General features: G+C 41.7%; 1 protein-coding gene across 3 annotated transcripts in view; it reads left to right on the forward strand.

Moving 5' to 3' along the window:
- The window catches only part of VEZT (vezatin, adherens junctions transmembrane protein), an 86,336-nt gene extending 70,617 nt beyond the window's left edge, over nt 1–15,719 (forward strand). For all 3 annotated transcript variants that reach the window (XM_026648843.2, XM_026648844.2, XM_026648845.2), the window contains exons 8-12: nt 3,647–3,978; nt 5,082–5,275; nt 5,683–5,783; nt 6,847–7,054; nt 13,874–15,719. In XM_026648843.2, coding sequence (XP_026504628.1) covers nt 3,647–3,978; nt 5,082–5,275; nt 5,683–5,783; nt 6,847–7,054; nt 13,874–14,430 — 1,392 coding nt within the window. In that variant the 3' untranslated portion in view covers nt 14,431–15,719. The remainder of the gene's footprint in view (nt 1–3,646; nt 3,979–5,081; nt 5,276–5,682; nt 5,784–6,846; nt 7,055–13,873) is intronic.
- The last annotated feature ends 111 nt before the right edge of the window (nt 15,720–15,830 follow it).

Below are 15,830 nucleotides of genomic sequence, written 5' to 3' on the forward strand. Positions count from 1 at the left end.
TTGAGTCTGAGTCTCTTCTTTTTGAGATATCGAATATCCCAAGTTTGCATGAGTAAATGTGTGCTATTGAAAGAAGATCTCATCTCTTCAAAAGTATGATGGTTTTCAGTTTAGGCATTTTTTGTTTTATCTTAGAAAAATTCATTATTGTCTGACTCTTGTGTTAGTTTTATTGTGTTATATTTTATTCAGTAATCTCAGAACTTAATTTCTTTTGTCCTAGCAGTAAATATTGACAGTAATAAAGACTGATAAGCTTTGAGGCTTAGTTTTGAGTAGACAGCTTTGCTAAATGGCAGCTTTTGGTTTTCATAAATTGCAGTTCTAGTAGGAATTATGCAGACCAAATTACTTTTCCACTATTCTTTGGGCAGCAGACGCCATAATTGTCATAATTTGTAAATGCTTCCAAACCCAGGCTTTGTTTATATGCATCTTGCACTGGTTTAACTAAAATCATTTTTTAAATTGATTTAAACCAGTTCAAACCCTGTTGTGGACACTTAAAAATCAGTTAATAACTGTCTTATATCAATTTTAGTTTAACTTGTTAACCAATCATCTTGTAACCTGGTTGTGACATAATTGAACAAAACTCATCAATATAAGCCCATTTTGTTTCCATATGTGGATTTCCACCAGTGTAACAAAATAGACTTAAACAATTTTACTTCAATCAGTGCAACATTTGTGTTGCGAACCCTAAATTTGTGCATAGTTCTCTTGGGTGCTTGCTTCCTCCAGAAAACCTCCAATATAGGTGCATTTCAGCATAATATGTATACTCATCCATATATCTTTTAATATTTCTTTGTCATTCAAGCATGTCTAACCTATATCTGTAACTTTGTGTTGTGGCTCAGCCTGTGGGTGAGGAAAATCTCCTCCTCAAACAAGAACAGTTGACAGAGTAAAAGTACTTGGTATGTGAATAAATCCTCATCACAAAACAAACATTGATTCAATCCAGGGGAAAGTATCTAGGGTAATTTGGGGGAAGTATCATTGCTTCCTAGCAACCAAATATCTGCCAATAAAAAGAGCCAAATGCTTGTTATTGACTAGAAAGGTCAGTTGCTACCCTAAACATGTTCTGGATTCCCTTTTCTCTGGCCCACATGCCTTTTTCCAGGTAGGTTTTGGATTGCTCTCTTCCCAAAGTTCTCTACTTTTGTGGGCTACCTGTTAGTCATTCACTGCTTTCTCCTTATATTCTGTTTATATGGGCCTGTCCTCCTTTTATGTTTCATAAATCCTAAGCTCTGATTTCTTGTTCTGAGCTGTGTGCTGATGCTCTTTCCTCAGGCTGCCTCCTTTTCATTTGGTTTTCTTTATAATACCCAGCCAAACCCCTGTGTTGAATGCAGAGATGAATAGGAAGTTAGTGTTGTGTAGCACTTGCCCCGGTGTTAAGTTCATATCAGTCTAAGTGTTACCTTCAGATAACTCCTACACCTGGAAGCAGTCATCTTTTCAGTTCTTTATATTACAGAGCAATAATTTGTTTTCCAGGTGAATATATTGCTTAACAGCTCCCCAAAATTATTCACACTATTAGGAAGGTGTGTCTTTTGGAATGATTATCAGTCCATCCATCTAAGTTCTTATAATGGTGCTCATCACCGTGGTATCTGAGCACCTGACTGTGACCATATGTTACAGAGACAAGGTGGATGAGGTAATATCTTTTATTGGACCAACGTCTGTTGGTGAGAGAGAGACACGCTTTCAAGCTTATACAGAACTCTTCTTCAGGTCTTGTACCCAGAACTGAAGAAGAGTTCTGTGCAAGCTTGAACGCTTGTCTCTCTCTCACCAACAGAAGTTGGTCCAATAAAAGATATTACTTCACCCACCTTGTCTTTCTAATATTCTGCGACCAATACAGCTACAACACTGCACATGGTCATATGTGGTGGTTGCATATCCTTAAGTGTGTCACTATTATGGACATTTTTCTTTTGACAGTTCATGTATTGGAAAGACCACTACCCATTTACAACTGGAAATGATCCATAATTGCACTCATATAAAGCCTTTCCGCCCAGAATCTCAGAAGGTTAGAGAACATTACCTGTGAACTAAATATTGTCCCTCTTTTACAGATGAGAAAATAAGGTCGAGTAACTTGACCTGTTGTGGGCCTTGGGAATCAATCTCAGACCACACTCCATACTAGCCCAATTCTGATCTCTCTGTGGCCATATCTACACTAGCGAGCTTACAGTGGCACAGCTGTACCGATGCAGCTGTGCCACTGTAATAGCGCTCGTGTAGCTGCTCTATGCCGACAGGAGAGAGCACTCCCATCAACATAATAAAACCACCTCCACGCGGGGCGGTAGTTGTGTCAGCAGGAGAAGCGCTCCCACCGACATAGCGCTGTGCACACTACCACTTACACTAACAAAATTTATGTCACTCAGGTGTGTGTTTTTTCACACCCCTGAGCAACATAAGTATCACCGGCATAAGTGGTATTGTAGACATGGACTGTGTGTGGGGCTGGTGTAACGGTTAAAAGTACTATCTTCCTCTTTTTTATAAAAAAAAAAGGCATTGCCCAGAAAGGTGCTACTGTGACAGTCTTCTGAGACATGGGCCTTGTATAAAAAAAAAAAAAAAAAAAATTCCTAGTTATGTAAGATGATTTGACATGTCCATAGCCCTTAGTGTAGACACAGTTTAACACCTTTTAAATTTTATCTTGTCATGAAGTAACCTACGCTTCTCTGTAGGCAAATAGAGGAGCACTCAAAGGTACAACAAAAATGGGTTTTGCTTCATAGTTCAATTTGAGATTCTGGAGAAATGTGAACTGTGGGATTCCTCTTTTTCACTGCCAGAGTGAGTGACCTGACAGCTACCATAAATAACGATTTAAAGAGATTATTCCATTGTTCTGCCTTTATCAGTGTTTCCACATTTTAATAGTATTTATGAAGTTGCTCAGTTTTGCACACAAAACAGTAAGTCAACAGCTCAGATTTCTTAGGATTTCAAAGTATATGTTGTTAATATATAGTGCTAATGGATTAGCATTTCAATGCTGGGGGGAGGGATATAGTAGTCAGTAACTACGTCATAGAATCAGAGGGGTAGCCTTGTTAGTCTGGATCTGTAAAAGCAGCAAAGAGTCCTGTGGCACTTTATAGACTAACAGACGTATTGGAGCATGAGCTTTTGTGGGTGAATACCCACTTCGTCGGATGCATGTCATAGAAGTGACAACTCCAAGTTATGAGGGAAGAGTCTTCTTCAGTGCAATGTACATCCTGCTGTTGGAATCTTGGCCACTCCTTATCTGCCCCAGGAGAGTCCGAGACTGTCCTGACTAGTGAGTCTGGCATATCGGCAAAGGAGTGTTTTCCAAAGTGGGGATATGATGCGTTGGACCCCTGAAAGCCTTTTGTGTACAAGTGAGCACGTGAGACCCTCATTGAAGGAATTTACAGTCACATAAAGTGTGAGACACCCAGACTAATATGACCTTGTCATATGCTCCCAGGCACACAGTGCTGAGCATATAATCTGTGGGAGAAGATAAAACTGTTTAAAAAGGGGACAATATGTTTTAAAAAGTGAATGAAGAAATGCTAATGTTTTTTAACAATGAAGACCATTTGATCCTTTCTGTATTTTGTAGGTTCTGTTTCAGCTGTGGGTAGGACAGAGTTCAGAGTTCTTCAGACGATTAGCACTGCTGCTCTCTCCAGTTAATGCATCCCCCAAGCCCTTGATCACTCCAGAACGTTTGCCTCATTGTATTTTGTCTGATGTGACTCAAAGTCTACCTCACACTCATGCTGCCTGCTTAGAAGAGCTTAAGCGAAGCTATGAGTTTTATCGGTACTTTGAAACTCAGCATCAGTTAGGCTTGGAACGTGCAACCAAAACAAAACCGAAGTCAAGAGCTCTGAACAGCCTTCACACAGCAGTGCGCAGCTTGCAGCTCCATCTCAAGGCCCTACTGAATGAGTAAGTTTTAGACTATTTGAGAGAATGTGCCTGTAGTTAGAAAGCTTCAGTCTTGCGCTGCTTTGATTGTTGGTTTATATCCCAGATTGGAAAAAAAAGACATAATTGAGGCTTGCAGCCATGCAAGATAAAGGATGGGGTATATCTGTTAATGTAGGCTGGGTTATATTGCTGCTTCTGCTTCCCTGCCCATATATTAGACAGAGTTTGCCAACTGGGAAACAATTCTGGTTTATATTCCACAACTGGAGAAAGATATTTAACTAGTGTCCCTTATTTAGAAAGGAGCAACATGAGTGAGGGACAAACTTGTGAATTGGATATTTTGAAGAATTATATAGTAGGGTCAATGTTAGCAGCTCTCTGGGAATCCAGAGGTGTCTGACCAGCTGCCTTTCTCTTTAGTATAAGCGATTGCACATACAAGAAGTCTGTTCTGTTATATAATGTATTTAATTGAGCTGACTGTTTCTCGGAGCAACCTGCATCCATTTTAAGAGGAGATGACTGGAATTAGAAGTTTTCAACTGAAATTGAAGGCTTCCATTCTATTCAGGTTCTGATACTGTGCCCATCACCATGGGATCTGAGCTTTAAACTATAACAGCCACACACATTGCCAAGTGTTTGTGAAGCCAAAGTCTCTCTGTCCTACATGGAGTTGGTTACTGTAGTTGGTTTATTAATCTTTAGATATTCTGTGGTGCTACCACCTCCTTAGAGATGAACTGCTAAGCAAAAAGATTAATTAAAACCCTCCATCTCTTTAGTCCCTCTTTTTGAATGAACCTGAAAGCATGCTTGAGTTTTGTCTGTTCTGCAACAAAATTCAACACACAATAATTACGGGTTATATACCTAAAAAGATTTTTCATTGGTACAGTTAGTTAAATAACACAATGCCATCTAAATGTAATGGATTACCGTAATGAGAATGGAGGAGAGGAGGAGTTTGGCTTTAAAACATATGAAGCTGGCTAAACTACAGTTTAAGATGGAAGGAAGGAGGAATGGAGGAAACTGATTAAATTCAAAACTTGAACAAATCATGAAATATGAGATTCAGATATGTTAGTGTGATATTTTCCTTCCCATTCATCTAGGGTAATAATTCTTGAGGATGAACTTGAAAAACTAGTTAGCTCTAAGGAGACACAAGAACTAACTTTAGAAGCCTATCAAGTCCTAGAGCAGAAACTAAAGCTGATTCAGCCTCACATCCAGGCAAGCAACAGCTGCTGGGAAGAGGCCATTTCTCAGGTGGAAAAAATGGTTCGAAGAAACCCGGATAAAAAAGGTACATTGAAAAGTTTCTTTTAGCAACAAGCTGACTGAATGTGATTAAAGAGATTTGTCTGGTTTACATTTCCAAGACTCTGTTTTCTAAACATGTAGCTGAGTTTTGTGGAAATTAATTTCCTGTTGCAGATAGTTTTCCAAAGTGTCCAGTTTAACATGTTGCTCCCATTTATGTCTGCCACGTTGCTGATGATTCTCAAGGGATACCCTGAAGCTTTTAGCGTGTTAGTCTTCCAGTGTGCTCAGAAAGGTGATGGAGTGTGTATCAGTGTCCTTTGCATTGGAGTCGGGCTCTGACTCAGTACCCCACTGAATTCTTAAAGATAAGTTATCTGTTCATTTCTGCACTTAATCTTTTTTTGTTTTAATCTCTCTTCTTCCCCCACTTCCTCCCCCCACCTCCAGGCAAACCTGAATCATCTTGTGATAATACACTCTGCCCCTTGATACCATTACTACAGCCTGCCCTGCATATAGAGGACAAAGACCCAATCCCCGAAGAGCAGGTAAGAATAAATGGATGCTTTCAAAGTTATATATGAATTTTGTGTTGCGAAGACATTTCCCTCATCCATTTCCTTTTTAGCTGCTTCAGCAGTGACCTTATCTCCTTCAACAAGGTATGTAACGCAGCTAGCCAATGCCCTTTTGTTAACGGACTTGTGAACTACTCTGCAGCAGACAGGGTATATAGTACCTATATTGTACCACACGGTGGTGTTCCCCACCCAGTAACAAAGAGCTTTGAAATTAATTTTGAATCCAGTTCCTGCATATGCTACCTTGGAACCAGATAAAGACATCTCTAAAAGAAATGTGAACAAAGGAATAAATTGGTTAAAAGGCGATATATTAAATTGATTCTTACTTGCATTAACCTAACTAATCCTATCTGGTTTCCATAGGCTTTGCATTTCTGAACTCTTAAAATATGTTTTAACATAAACAATTTGGTGTATTATTTTCTCTCTCAGTTTAAGGGCACTCATTTGAAGGCTAAAGTAACTGGAAAGAAAAGTTGGCCTCAACTCAAGAATTAATTGATGGGCACATTTTGAGAGAAGATGAGCCCCCTTTCCCTCCCCATACACACACACCATCACCACTTCAAACTTTTCCCTGTTCAACATGTTGATTCTTCTCTTTCTGAAGTTATCTGGTTGAACAGTTACCACTGATAAAATGAATGAGATACCCAGCCCTGAATGAACTGGAGGAGGGGAGAGTAAAAAATAGCAATAGTTGTCATATCCAATAGGAATTATAGGAAAAGTGATCCCCATCTCCAAGTCAAAATCTTTTTGTATTGGTTGTTTGCACCAGAGTAAATCCGAAGTGACTCTGCTGACTTCAGTTATCTTGACTTTATCAATGTACTTACTCCAGTTTTATACTAGTGTAACTGAGAGCAGAGTCAGGCCCCCAAACTCCTGCCATGCCAATCACGTGGGTGACTATGGACTTGGGGCTCAATCCTCCTGCTAAAGTGCTGAAATACTGCAGTACCTCAAAGGGCTTGACCCTTGAGGAATATGCAGATCAAAAGAGCAGTTTATTCTTTTTCCGTAGGAATTGGAAGCATATGTTGAAGATACAGATACAGACAATGAGTACAAAAGGGAGGACTTTTATTGCTTTTCCCAGGAAGAGAGAGAGAGACAAAAACGTGAGAGAGAGGAATCCAAGAGAGTGTTACAAGAACTGAAATCTGTGCTGGGATTTAGAGCTTCAGAGGTAGAGAGACAGAAATGGAAGCAGCTGTTATTTAGTGATCATGGTAAGTACTGACTTTTTTTTTTATAATTAATTTGACTCTAAGTAAGGGTGTGTGTCTGTCTGGTTACAATCAACTTTTGACATAGTATTGCTAGAATACGTACTGTATTCAACTGTAGTAGTGCCTTTGATAGATCTGTGTGGCCCTAATTTGTTGCTCCATCTGTTCATATGGCTTGCTAGCATCATTTTGCTTTCCAATTAAAAAAAAACAACAACAAAGAGAGGGAGTTTGGCCACTAACTTCAAGATGCTAAGAATTTGGCTCTTAGAGCAGAGAAAATTAAGCACAGCGTACAGGGAATTGCTGTATGCTTTTTCATTGCTCTCCACCAAATCTGCTCTTCAATCAGGCAGCAAATTGTATAGAATCATACATCTTTGTAAATGATAGTAAATTTTCAGGTTTAGAATAAATACTTTTTCAATTTTATCCCAGAATTACAGAGACACATAGAGTGAAGTGACAGGCTAGACTTTGGTATCTATTCCAAGAAAGACAGAAAATATTTTTTAAAAGCCAACAATCTAATTTGTAAGTAGAAAAAGGATTCTCCTGGAGTGGCCCTCTGACAGTCTGGAGTGGACTGCTGGCAGCTCTCCTCACTTGTTTCTGGAGGCAGGTATGTGCAAATTTCTCTTTCCAGGCAACAGTGCATGGCTCTTAAAGAGCCAGTTTTGGCATGCCATATGCCTGACTCTAGCAGTAAAACTAGCAGCTTAGTGCAGTTTCTCTCTATTTTTATTGTGAATATTTCTGTTTTCTTCTGCCTTTTTTACTTCTCTGGTCTTCTCTCTCACTTCTTCCCCTTTCCCTTCCCCTTCCCTTAAAAGAAGGCTAAGGAAAAGCACTACAAAAAGTGCAAAAAGCACAAATCTACAAAATCTAGGCGCTCTCCTTCAGAGGAAGGTGAAATCCCTTTGTCCTTGCCTGCAGTGCTTCAGACAAGGGGAAGACATTTTCACATCATGGATTTGGCTAGATTTGTTGACCGTCATCTACTCTGGATGATCTAATGAGGAGACAGATGTCCCTAAAAAGGACTTCTGCAAGCCAAAGAAATCTAAGGATCTGGAATTCCCAGTGTGTGGAGACAGTCACTTTCAAGTGATCCTGTCTAGCACAGAAGCAGTCCAACACCTACCTTAAACTGTATGATGTCAAGAAATCCAACCGTCATGTTTGGCTGTATATCCCAGATGAAAGGCTCAATCTCCAAACTAGCCAGAAAAGGAGGGACCTGTGCATTGCCTCCTTCAAAGATCCTGTGGACAAGTGCTCAGTAATAGATCAGACGCAATTATGAGGCCTCTGTTCCTGCCTTCAAAGCCACATGTGTGGTTGCACCTCTCACTTCCTCTCTCAGGTCCATCAAGCTACAATTCTAGTCAAGTCCAAAAGCAAAGACACCAAAACACTTCAGACACTCATCAAAAGCAAGTTTTCCTCACTATCCTTCGTCTACACCTCATGTTATGTCACATGATTCTTTTCTACACTCATCCTTGCTCTGCGCCTAAGGGGTCTTACACTCTCCTTGGCAAGCACAGTGCAATGTACTATCCACTGTATGTGATCCCCTCAGGCCTTCTTCCTCTCAGTTTGGAAAAACCAGGAGGGTGTTGGTCTGAGCTGATCATGCTCCCAGCCCAAGTCCAGAGGTCTCAGGGCTAATGGCTGTTGTATAATAAAGGGGAGCCTGTGTTGGATACGCTTTTGAATAGAACACCAATAGATGCCAGCACTCACATAGACATCAGGCTTCTCAGGCCTTGCCGTGGAGTCCAGGAGGGAGTCCAGCATGAGTATGTCCCTCCTTGAACTAAGAGCAATCGGCCTAGTCATTCAGCAGCTTCTCCCCTTCATTTCTAATCCATCAATTCAAATAAAATGTGGCATTTGGACATCTGCTGCATTCATTAACCTCTGTGGAGCACTTGGGACTGAGGTACTGTGCATCTCTTCCGAAGTGATGAAGGAAGATTCATCAGACCATTTGGGCCTGCATCCGAGGTAAACTGAAAATATCAAGTATCAGAGGGGTAGCCGTGTTAGTCTGGATCTGTAAAAAGCAACAAAGAATCCTGTGGCATCTTATAGACTAACAGATGTATTGGAGCATAAGCTTTCGTGGGTGAATACCCACTTCGTCAGATGCATGCATATTCTCCCACGAAAGCTTATGCTCCAATACATCTGTTAGTCTATAAGGTGCCACAGGACTCTTTTTTGAAAATATCAAGAGATTGGCACAACAGGACAACTCTCACCTGGGGCAGCTGAATCCTGTAATCTTCAACAACATACTTTCAGCCTGGGACCTCTCTTGGGTGGGCTTGTTCCTATAGCAGTTCATCCCTCTTGTTCCAGGATCAGAGATTCTCTGGCATGGGGGGCCAGGTGTGTTTTCATTCATGTGGTCAGTGCAGGGGATGGACTCCTGCCATTCTCCCCTTCTCAGAACAATAGCCAGAAAAATCTGGGGAGTGAAGATAATTATCATTGCCTCTTTTTGGACCAGAAAACTTTAGTTGCCCACTGTGCTTCATTCATCAGTCTTTGAGACATGATGTCTCCTATTTTCTAAGGAACTTCTGTGGCAGGTATTGGTGCTTTGTCAGAAGTCAACTTGACATCCTGGAGGCTGAAAGATTGATGTTGCAGTCCTTCATCTGTTTCCTTGAATGATAGAGCTGTTCTTTCAGTGTAGGAAGCCTTCAAGTGTCTGGGCCAATTCAAAAATGTGGGGAATATTTTTTTGATGCTGGGAGGCCAAAAACATGCATCATCTTCAAGTCTTCCTTGGGTCCATGTTACAGCTTCTCCTAGATAGCTATGATATGGGGCTTAGTACATTTCCTTACAGATACAAGTTTTAGCCCTCGGAGACCTACCACTAATTAGCTATGAAGACACCTTGGCAGTTCATCCTCACATCTCTTGCTTCCTCAGGTAATCAAAAATTTTAGACCAGCTCTCAGGTACCAGCTAGTTAAATGCCATTTCAGCTTGGTCCTTTGTCCTCACTGAGGCCCCCTTCAGGCCACTTAGAAAAGTTTTCCTCTGCTTCCTTACTATCAAAGTCCCATTTCTCATGGCAGTTTCTTCTGGGAGAAGGGTCAGGAAAGTAAGAGAATGTTCTTGCGAGGAACCATTTCTTCAGGTATTTCCATATAGGTTTGTGTTTCAGACAGCCCCTGAAATTTTACCTCAAGTGTATTCTCCCTTGCACATCAATCTGAAGACTGTTTTATTCCTTCCTTGTGCCCTAACTATCATTGGCGTAGTCAGAGCTCTCAAATCCTACTTGACAGGACAGCCCTGTTCTAAACATCATGTGTCTCCTTGATGACCTGTAGTTACTACAAAAATGGTCAAAAAGGATCTAAGGTTACAGTCTCCTGATTGCTCAAGGCAGCTAACAAAGAACCCAACATTGAGTTTTTAAAAATTCTCCTGGAGTTTGTGTTTGCTCCCTTAGCACTAAGAACAAAAGAACAGAGCCTCCCCTGAAGCCCAAAGAACCGAGCCTCCCCTGAAGAGTTCTGTAAAGCTACGCTGTGAGTCACTGTTCGTTCACCAAGTATCAAAGAGTTGGTGGTGCAGCCTCCATAAATACGTCCTTCAGGCCCCAGTAGCCTGTGTCTGTTTTTATTTAGATTCCATCAGAAATAAAAAATTAGCCTGTCAATTACTGGATAGTTCCCAACTGCTTTGACTGGTTTTTCCTGTCTCTCTGCCTCTGTTCTTCTACTGCTTGCTACTTCCCAGCAATTCTTTCTGGACTAGGGGAGGAGTGTTCTGTGAAAATAACCAAGAAACAAGCAAAATAGAATAGGTCTATCCAGTACCGGGTTTGGAATGATGCCAGTGTGCCACGGCATTGAGCACCATCCCTCCTCTTACATATAGAGGGTGAGCCCAGCGGGCACCAGGGGCTGGCACTCAGGCTGGGACAGGAAGCCGTCCCCTGGGAGCACGGAGCCACTTGCAGGTGCCGCACCACGGCCGCCCCCCAGCGCTGCACCCTGGGCTTGGCGAAGGAGCCAGATCCATCCAGGGGCTGCAGCAGGACAGTCAGGAGCAGTAGCAGTGAGAGCAGGGCCATGGTGAGGGGACCATACCAGAGCTCCCCGGCTTCAGGTGGCCGCACCCCGACTCATGGTGCCGGGGTTGCTGCTCTGCAGGGCCTGCATTCCACTCTCTGGGGCCCAGCTCCCTTGGATATCGGACTCTGCTCTGTGTCTGCGGGGCACAGATCGCAGCTCCGAGCCCCTTCCTCTGGAGCTGCTGCTGTGCTTAGCCCTTTCCCAGCCTCTGGCAGGCAGGGGGGCGACCTCACACACATACCCCGGCTCTGTGTCCCAGGTCCCCTCTGCCCTGTGTGGGGACTGCAGCCCCTTCCACAGATCAGTTGGGGGGTGGGAGGGGGCATGGGCTGAGCTCAGGCACCCCCTGCAGCCAGGGAGCCCCACTGCTGGGGTCAGCACTAAGCCCGGACGCTCACCCTGACCCTCCCCACTGCACTGCCCCTGCCAGCGCCGGATGAGCTGGAGGCAATCAGGAAGCAGCCAGACCTCAGGAGAGTGGAGTCACAGCTCCCCTGGGTACCGGGGATGAGTTTGGTGGATGCAACCTTGGTCTGAGCTGCATCTGGCCAAGCTGCAGCTAGGTGAGGTCTGGTCCAGTTTGCTTGAGAGAACAGGGGTGGATTGACAGCAGGGGGTGGCTCTGGAGTGGAGTGCCCGAGAATGTCCAACTGGGGATTGTGGAGGGGGGGTTGGGTTCCGAAATAGAGGTTCAGGAAGAGCCCTGTTCTGGTAGGCAGTGTGGAGGTTCATGGTTGAGAGGGGTTGGTTCATAGAGGGGTCTGATCCAATTTGGGCTGGAAGGTGGTCTAGTTCAGTTTGGAGGGTTTGGTCTGGGGCAGGATGTCGGTCTGGTCCAGTTTGGTCTGGGGCAGGATGTCGGTCTGGTCCAGTCCTTGGGGGGTGGGGTTCGTTCTGGGGAGGGATGTGGGTCTGGTCCGATTTGGAGGGTTGGCCCGCTCTTTCGGGAGCACAGTTGGTCCTAATCCTAGTCTCTGTGCCTCTCTGCCTGCAGGGAAGGCCAACCAAGGCAAGTATGAATAATGACCCTGTAAATAGTTTTTCACATTTTTATTTTTTAAATGTTTTAAACAGTTTTAAATCCACCCCAGTTTCATACAAAAATTTAATTCAAGCCCTGGTAGTTCATATGAGAAATGTGAAGGGTGAGATCGCGGCAAGGTTCCCTTTTAGTGGGAGCAGCACATGGCTGGTGTTTTGGCCAGTTTTGGCTTTTTTTTAGCTGTGGTTTTTTTTTTGTATTTTTTTCTTTTATAATTTATTTTATGTACACTTGTGTGCATTCTTTTTGCCCTAGGGCTGATGGTGCTGGTACCCTAGTGGCAGCCAGCTCCATCTGCAACTTAAACTTGTAAATTTTGTAAATAAAACCTGTGCAGCTGTGTGCTGTGTCAAAGACAACTTCTGAGTCGATCTTCTGTCTTTTACAATTGTTCCCCATGGGGCCCCACAAATATGTTTCGCGCCAGGCCCACAAAAGGTTAATCCAGCCCTGGGTCTATTCCTGGGATTTGGCCTTCTACCAGTTGGGCTTTTTGCCCCTCCATAGGTACCTTTCCATCGTTTTCCAGCTTTGGAAGTATTCTTTGGGGCATTTAGACACCAAAACTGGCTCTTAACGGGCTGGTATGGATAGAGAAATTTGCATATTCTTGCCTCCAGAAGCAAGTTGGTAGAGATACACAGTGATTCTCTTCAGAATGGTGAAGGGGCCACTCCATTAGAAGAACAATTAACAGGTGAGGCCAAATTGCTGCTACACTGTACTGTGTGTGTGTTTGTTTTTTCAAATGTAAATCCTGAAGCATAAGTTTCCAGTGTGTTAAATGAAAATAATTACTAATATGACAAGCATAAAAACATTCCCATGTTCAGTTAGTGAAAATAAATACTACTAAAATATAATGCAATGGAAAAAATTTAATACAGTAATCTTGTTTCCCATAAAAAGTTTGGTGTATTTTCCAGAGTTATTTTCATCTTTGCTTACAGGGGTAAAGTCAGAATGGAATTAGAAAGGGAGTGCCACATGGGAACCTGCTGTTGCTGCTCTTATGTATGTTCGTGCTGCTATTCTAATGGAGCTACCGCAGTTTAGGGATCTGTTTGTTGGAAATGGACACTATATCGTTTTACTATAAAGAAAGACGTCTGTTCTTCAAGAAGCAATTATATCGTGTTGTACTAACCCCTAACACTGGGAGGAGAGACTTCCTGGCAAGCATCCCGTTGCTGGCAATGGGACTCGCTGCTACTACTAACATCGAGAGGCTAAATTAGACCACTCTTTATTTGTGAGGACAACGTATCCTACTGTATGCATACATATCTTATTTATATGTTGTGATGTATAAAATCAGATATTACCCACAAGACATTTTTTATTATGTTCCAGTTATCTTTACTAGATTAGATAGCTGTTATTTAAAGGAAGATAGTTCAAATTTGTGTGAGATGCAGCAACTGATTTTACTTGTAATTTCCATAAAATACATCAGCTCTATGTGATATCATTTTTACATAAGTCTCATGAGTTTTAAAGACTATGTAGAACTAGTAGACATTACCTTCCATCTTCAGCATCCTGGTCAGAAAATACATCTTTATTTTACCTATTTTAACTCTCAGTTCCATCTCTTAAGACACACATAACTGAGTTATGTATGGAAGGTTACTTTTTTAGTCATAATTTTTTTCTTTTCTTTTTAAGCTGCAGTGAAGCCCTTGTCTCCTGTAGAAGCAGTGGAACCCATACATAATTTGGAATCCCCTCTGAATTCAGAAGCAGGAAAGCAGGACTGTAACCAAACTAGTGATGATTCTGAAGAGAGAGACTCTAGCCCAAAAGCCCATGTCACTGTGAGTGAGAAAAGCAGTACTGAATATTTATATGATGATCCTACAAAGGATGAAAACAAAGACATTGCTGCTGATGCAGATGGATCTCCAATGGCTGTAAAAAGAACATGTTACCAATGTGAGGGTGAAGGAGATGAAGTGGAGCCAACTGGTGTGGATGGAATGGAGGTTTTACAGCCCCCTTTGAGGGACGCATTACAGTCCTCCATCAAGCAAAGGCTGGCTCAGCTCCATATATCAACAGATTTCAACTTCACATCAGGTCTGGCTGCACAGGTTGCCGCCAGATCACTTACTTTTACTACCATGCAAGAACAGACTTTTGGAGATGACGAGGAGGAGGAGAAGGAGAAGACAGAGGAGAATGAAAACCATGTGGAAGAGAACAAGAATGAAGACAGGCTTTAAAAATGAAGGAGGATTCTAAGTCCTACCTGACCTTTGTTAAACATTGTGTTGCCTACTTGAATTCCATAAAAGGCAGGTGATGTGATTGAAATAGCTCAGGCACGGATTCAGAGATGAAAATGCTGGATGGAAAAATTGAGATCTAAATGTAATGCTTACTGTTCCCTATATATGAAGCTCTCAATAGGGCTTTCCCAGTATATTGATGATTATATGCAGGTAAGCTAAGGAGATAAAGGCTGGAACCCAGGAGTAGTCATTTGTCTCCTTCTGATGATACCACTGGTGGGTTTTGGAACTTACCTTAATATTTTATGTTTATTTATTTATATTATATAATTTTTTTCTAAAAAGAAAACAAAAGGATGTCTTGTATTTCAGCATATTCTGTCATTTCCTGATATTGTTGTCGTAGTAGCAGTGTTAATTATAACACTAGTCAGAGTGATTCTTTTTGAAAAACATCTGTCATGTGGTCTTCCACATCTCCTTTGCTTTGCCTTTAGTGTCTGCTATATATTTGTTAACAACCTTAGGTAGTTGTAACTTCATTGGTTAAAGACCCTCCCAAACGAAAATGCAGAATTTTAAATAAAAATGTGAAAGTTGATGTGTCCTGGAGTATTGGGCTAAAGTAGTATGAAGTTAGTTGCTCTTCATATTAAGGTTCCATTTATAAATAGTTTATAAAGGATTAATAAGTAATTAATAAATGTTATAAGCAAGTTATAGACATGAGTAGTGTGTGTTATGGATGGTTATAAGCACATCAGTAGGTGTTATAGATGGCTAGAAGTAGCCTGTTGGACTTTATAACAATATATACCAATTCTTTTACCATTTATTAAAACACCTATTAATGATTTGTTGGCCCTTTGTAAGTGGAATCTTAATATAAGTGTGACTTAGGTTATTTACACAGGGTTACAAAGTACAGTATTATGTACATTTGTTCTCTTGTAGAGCTGTGGTTAGGTGCTGGAATAAATTTTTAAGCTAAGTTAAATGAGTATTTTTTTTAAATGATGTACAATAATTTTTTTTAAATGTTAAACTTGCTTTTCCTAAAGTTCTTTCACTTTTCTCTGTATCACAGCTACAACCTGTCTGTCTAAGAGACCAGCAGAGAACATGCACTTACATCCTTTCAAATTAAGCTGTATCTTGTAACCCAGTTGACACTTACGTCTAAACATATAGTGTGGGGCTATTTGTTTCTCTCTGCAGCACTGATTTAGAGAGCAGTGAACTGTGACATAGAAAAAAGAACGAGGAGTACTTGTGGCACCTTAGAGACTAACACATTTATTTGGGCATAAGCTTTTGTGGGCTAAAACCTACTTCATCGGATGCATGCAGTGGAAAATACAGTAGGAATACACACACACACACACACACAC

Source organism: Terrapene carolina, unplaced genomic scaffold (genome assembly GCF_002925995.2).
Source record: "Terrapene carolina triunguis isolate 2854851 unplaced genomic scaffold, T_m_triunguis-2.0 Scaffold68, whole genome shotgun sequence".
NCBI lineage: Eukaryota > Metazoa > Chordata > Testudines > Emydidae > Terrapene > Terrapene triunguis.